Genomic DNA, 6,000 nt, shown 5'->3' with positions numbered 1-6,000 from the left:
AGAGACAACATCTGAGCCTGTTTGCCCTCCATTCACCAGCAGGGATGCATGGAATATCAACAGGGGAAAAAAATAAATAAAAGGTTAATAAAAACTGGGATTTAATAACAATCACCAATAAGGCAATACACGATACATCAGCTCTGAGACCTTTTTGGGGGAACAAGTTATGATGTGGGCATAGATTACACAGGTACTATTCTGTTATTGCTGAAGTTTAATTTTTGTCACTAATGCATTTTGCTACTAGAGCTTAAAGGTCATGTCCCTAAGGATACGGCACCGTTTGTGTTAGCAGAGTCTGGCTTTCTCTTCGGATAACAGTCATCTTGGATTGAGTATTACTAGAGGACAAGTGAAAGTGAGATTGCGGGGGGGAGACAGAGGAGGGGGGGCGTTACGTGGCTTTACATCCATCTTCATCACCGGAGGGTCACGAAAGGATTGCTGTGTTAACAAGCGACACAGCTCCTAGCACTTGGGTCCCTGACTCTGCAGCAGAGAGAGATCTTTTCAAGGTGAGCAGACTGGCCTAACGGAGAACATCTCCAGCCAGGGAGATTTATGAAGATCTACTTTATACTGGCAGCAGAAGGCCTGGCAAGAGTGCTCTCCCCGGAGGAGTTAGGCTCTTTCGTCCCCCCAGAGAGCCTTGCTGCTCTCCTTGGGCAAGCCACTTGAGGCGAGGGTTTACTCTGCCCACATAACGCTCCAAACCAGCGGCACTCACTACTTCTTCTGCAAACACACACTGCTTGTTTATGTGCTCCTAAGGTTTCTGAAATTCACTTGGCCCAGGTATGTAACTGAAGTACGCTGCCTTTCAAGAGCCCCTAAGGAGAAATGTTGGGAGGGGACAAACACTGGGGTTTAGAAAGAGCTCAGACCACATAAAATCACACTGTAAAATCAACAGCAAATGCCCTGAGATATGGAAAGTGCACGGCTCGGCATTACACCCTGAGCCACCATCTGCACCACGCGTCGCGGATTTATTTTTTGTCATCTCATCTTACCCTGCAAGTAATGAATAGGGCAACCGTGGCTGCTCCATCTGCAGCAAGGAGACTGCTGGCATACCCCGTGCTCCAGGCCCATGACCGCATTGCTTATAGCCTCAAACAATATGTTATTTTACACAATAATGAACAAACTGCCAGCCCTGCTGTCTCCCCTTCTTCTGAAATAACAAACCCGATCCATACCTCAGTGCGAAACGTTTAAATGATGAGGCTCGCTGGCTCACGTGATGCACGGAGGCAAATATTTCCTGTTGTCCAACTTGCAAGTGATATCTTGGCAAATATTTTTCCTGCACTTGATAATCCTTACATTTGCAGAGTGATTCAGCATGACTCAGTGGCAGCGGCAGAGGTCAGGATTTGTAGTGAATTCTTACCAAAGCCAGGCAAGGAGATGCTGGGGGTCATAAATTAACTGCAGGCAGGCTTTTATTTAGGGTGTATCTTTGGGGAGTTGATGTGTGAAAGGATGCTGTAAATAAAGTGCCTGGCTTTTTATAATCCAGATACCCCATTAAATGCAAACATGCTTTAACTTGGTACAGGCTTGTGGAAGAAGGCAGCAAACAGCAATATCATTTAGCATTTTTTTATGTTATTTTTTTATGCCACAAATTGCAAGACTTAAACATAAAAACAGAGCTGAAAGCCTGCCCCTACAAGGAAGCAAAATGTCATCATTAGAATAGTTGCTATCTCTGTGGTTTGCTAATTGCACGTTTCTGCTTTACTGGTTTCCTGAGATGGGTGATGGAAATACAGAGAAGAAAAATAAGAACCACCAGCTTATGAGCTTCATCAAAGCTGCAAAAGTGATTCCACATTCCTGAATTCAATGAATTTTCAACACTAGTGTCCCTGGAAACAGAAGCGGTTTGGGTGGGGGAGAAAACAAAGAAGGACTTTAACAGAAATATTTCTATCAAGTAAAGACCACCAAGGGAAGAATAAAACAAATCGCAGTGTGCAGTTTGAGGATCTGCGCACAGCTTCAAGCTCGTCCTTCCTCTGATGGAGAAAGTCTGTGGGAGATCTCTGTGGACTGAGGTTGTGCAATTTTCAGAAGATAAGGCCTAGGTTTTTCTCACTGGCACGACGCTGATGTCTAATTTAGGCAAAATTTTCATTGATTTAAAAGACCCTGACATATTCTTGTAGATCACTCCCAAGCAGCTGCAAAGCCAGATGCTCATCAGAAATTCTAGGTTGCCTGTGCTTCTGTCAAAGAAAGCTGAACTCAGTGCAGTAGCCTGGCAAAGGCTTGTCCTCCACAAGTGATCAAGTCACAGTTTACCTAGAAATAGGGGGAAAAATGGGACTGATGTTCCAAATTCACTATGCTACTACACTAGGTAAGACAGCATCTATCAGTTAAGCATGGTTAATTACAGGTTCCTCAGAAGCGCTCAGAAATGATATCCCTAATTGCTGAAAGCAAGTTGCAGACTGAATTATAGCGGTGTTGGTACGAGTCTCAGCTGGGGCTGCCCAGCATGAATGGCATGCATGGAAAGTGCAAAGGGCTCAGATGCTGAACTCAGTTTCAGCTCCTGGACCAGAATATTTTATTTATGATGATGGCATTTTCTTCTCCACTCAGAGCAGGAATATTCACCAACAGTAACATCAGATTTAAGCAAAGATGAAACTATCAAATATTATTAAGGACTTAAATGTCATTTTTTGCAGTGACTGAATAAAATATCCTTAAGTGCTTGTGCCCTCCCTCCCTTTCTCCTTCTAGCCCCCTTGTCTGTTTCTTCCTAATTTTTATTTCTCCTCTTTTTCCCTGCACTGCTCTCTGCAACATTTTAGTTTCCACCCTTTCTCAATTGCCTTCTATAACATGACATAGCCAACATTTTAGCTCCTATTTCAAAGATGCTAACAGGGTCAACAGGATTCACGCTTCTGAAAGCCTTTTTATCAAACTGTCTGTAGATTCCGGGGTTGAGCATAAGACATTTTACCAGCGTTATTGTACTGCTATATAGCAGGACAATTGCCCATTATCTTGTATGCCACAAGAGACAGATGCATAAGCACATATAGTAGACTATAGTAGATAATAGATAGATTTCCACCTAGAGATGCTACATACTTGCCACACCTGCTGCATTGTAATAGACAGGTCCGATCCCAGAGCCTCGAGTTGCAGATGGCTTGAACCCAACTCACCTAAACACTCGTCTAGACAAATGTGCTTCTAAAACTGAGTTAACAACTCTTAGCTTGGACACCATCTAATCCCAGTAAATTGTGTTAGCTAGCCTCATTAAAACCCAAGTTCATTTTAACCAGATAACATGCATTAAAATACAATTTGAACCACGCAAACCTGGGCTTTAGAATGTGTTACCTAACATGTATTGTTCTCGAAAAGTACCTACTTTATATTTTAGATTGGACACGGCCATCCATCTTGATGGGTTAAACTGATTTATTTTTCAATAATGTTGGTTCAATTGAGTTAACAAGATCAAAAGCTCCCAACACTCATTAAGTTGCAGGCTAACGCACTTGAAGGCGTATAATCTGGCTGTGCTTTGAGTTCCAAGCGGAGAGCAGCCCAAGTTTCAACTTGAAGTGCTGGGTGCGTACTTACGGCAAGGTGCCCTTTTCCTACCAGCCTCACCACAGCCACTGGGGCAGCATCCCACCCAGCACCCACCCAGAAAGAAGGCCGGGAGGGCATCTCCTTCCATCGTAAAAGCTACACAACGAGGACCGGCCTTTGAAAGCCGCGATCCAAGGGAGAGCAGAGGGTTCCCTCGGCCAGGAGCAGACCTTCACCGGCCCTCGGCGTGCCCCACGCCGGCAGAGACGGTGACTTCTACCGGCTCGGGTGATAACGAAGCGCATCCCCAGAAGACCGCGACGCAATAGCTTGGGGCGCCCACACCCCTGGTTGGACGCGGTGTATTCGGTCCCCCCTCCAAACGCTACAAGCCTCCTCCGTGCTGCCCCCGTCCTAACGGCTCCCGGCGGGGACTGCCACATCGCTGCCTCCGCTCGGGACGCGCCCGGAGACAGCCCGCGTTCCTCAGCCCGGCCCCAGCTCTCCCCGCCTTCCCCCCTCACGCCCCCGCCGCCGCTTCCTCTCCCGCCCGCCTCACCCCGGCAACCGCCCGTCCCGCCGCCCGGGAAAGGGCGGGGGCGGCTGCGGCGCGGGGCGGGCGGGGGCGCCGCTGGTGCTGCGGGGCTGGCGGGGGCCCGGCTCCGCCGCCTGCCAGCGCAGGCAGGGCCGGCCGCCTCCCCCCGGCCGCGGCGCGGGGCTCCCCTGCCCTCCCAGGCTCCGCCTCCTCCTTTCTCTCAGCGCACCCTCCTTCCCTCCCTCCCTCCTTCCCTCCCTCCGCCGGTGCCCGCACCCCCTCGCCGGACTTTCCTTTCACTCCTCCATCTCCTCGGCGCTGCTCTGTCCCCCTCGCCCTCCCCGCCGCGTCTGGCTCTGCCGGGGCAGCCCGGGGAAGGGGGGGCGGGACGGGGCTATGAGCCGGGCGGCGGCGGGGAGCCGAGCAGCAGCTGCCGCGGCGTAGAGCTCCTTCCCCGGGCGGGGCCGGGGCTGTCCCGCTGCGTCCGGCAGCTCCGCGGGGCGAGGGGGGTGCCCCGGGGCCGGAGCGAGGGGTCTGTCCCCGGAAGCTAGGGGGAGCGGGGGTGGCGGCTGGCGAGCGCCGGGGGGTCCCCCCCCATGTGTGACATGATCGACTCGCAGTCCGCCGAGAAAATCAGCAGGATGAAAAAGTTGCGGAGAACTTTATCGGAGAGCTTCGGCCGAATAGGTGAGTCCCGCACCCGGACCCCGACGGCGCTGCCCGGCGCCCCGGGCGGGGTGGGGGGTCCCGGCGGGGGAGGGTCGGGGGGTGGCTTCGTTTTCGGGCTGCCCCGTGCCCGCCGCCGGGCAGGGGCAGGGGCAGGGACGAGGGTGCCCGGCGGTGGCGGGTGAGGCGGCCGCTGGGTCCCTTGTGCGGCGGCGGGGCGGTAGGTTGAGCGCTGCGGGGCTGGAAACACCCGCGCCGTCGCCGTGCCCGAAAAACGTTTCTTTGGGAAGAAAGCTGAGGAAAATAACAGCGCTTTCCCGGCAGTGCGTGTGCAGCCCGGGCAGTGCTGCGTGGGTCTGTAATGGAGTTAGCCCAAAATAGGGTAGAAAAAACAAACTGTAAATCAGAGTTGGCTAGCGTGCCTCCATTGCCAGAGAGAAACCTTGGCAAAAAGCAAATGGTTATTTTCGCTTTGTTGCAGGTCTGGTAATTTATTTTTTGTTCAGGCTGCACGTTATTTTAAGTTGGGGCATGAGATGCTGAAGCAGATAACGGCTGCCCAGTGATTTAGGAGGCCAGACAAAAGAAGTCTGTCTGTCATCTGCTGCGAAGTCTTGGCGTTCTTTCACTGACATAAAGCATCCTGTGGTAGTGTTATCTGAACGCTGCTGCCGAGTGTGTTATCTCCTGGTATCACCACATTGTGTTTGGTTTTGACACCAGTTTATTTTGCAGTTGTATTTGTCACTGAGAACAATGCTAAGGAGTTCTTGTCTGCTTGGACTGGTGTTTCTCTTGGTCTGTGGCGCAGTACTTTGCTTAATTCGCTGTTTAGAGTGTTAGTTCCCACTGACAGCATCACCTTGCAGCTGAGCAGGGAGAGAAGGTAACTCGGAGGAGGTGTTTGGTACCCCCGAGGTGGCTGGGCAGAGCAGCTGGGGGTAGTGCCGGAAGGCCGGGCAGCGGCCAGGATGGGTGAGCGGTTGCAGCAGCCCCCATCCTTGCAGACCTTCTGTAGCACCTACTCGGTAAGGGCCCTTCCACAGCCCTCGCCCGTCGATCGTCCCATCGGGGCATTTTCCTTTACAGTCGGTCTGGCTGGCGGACGTGGGTCAACTTTCAGAGCTGCTGTGTCCCAGTGAGAGGATGCAAAGTGCCTGCGCTGCAGGCGTGAGCTGTGACATTTGGTTCTCCCTCCATATCCTTACCAATGAGGTGCA

At 51.7% G+C, this 6,000-nt stretch overlaps 1 protein-coding gene across 3 annotated transcripts in view; it reads left to right on the top strand.

Moving 5' to 3' along the window:
• The first annotated feature begins 4,142 nt into the window (after positions 1–4,142).
• CDK14 (cyclin dependent kinase 14) overlaps positions 4,143–6,000 on the top strand; it is a 322,044-nt gene continuing 320,186 nt past the window's right edge. Inside the window, exon 1 of one of the 3 annotated variants that reach the window (XM_054815554.1) lies at positions 4,143–4,801. In XM_054815554.1, the coding sequence (XP_054671529.1) occupies positions 4,711–4,801 (91 nt within the window). In that variant the 5' untranslated portion in view covers positions 4,143–4,710. The remainder of the gene's footprint in view (positions 4,802–6,000) is intronic. The other 2 variants (XM_054815552.1, XM_054815558.1) reach the window with 2 other exon arrangements.

The sequence above is a fragment of the Grus americana genome, chromosome 2, assembly GCF_028858705.1.
Source record: "Grus americana isolate bGruAme1 chromosome 2, bGruAme1.mat, whole genome shotgun sequence".
Lineage (NCBI taxonomy): Eukaryota > Metazoa > Chordata > Aves > Gruiformes > Gruidae > Grus > Grus americana.
Note: the sequence above shows the minus strand (reverse complement) of the source record. Positions and strands in the feature narration are given on the sequence as shown.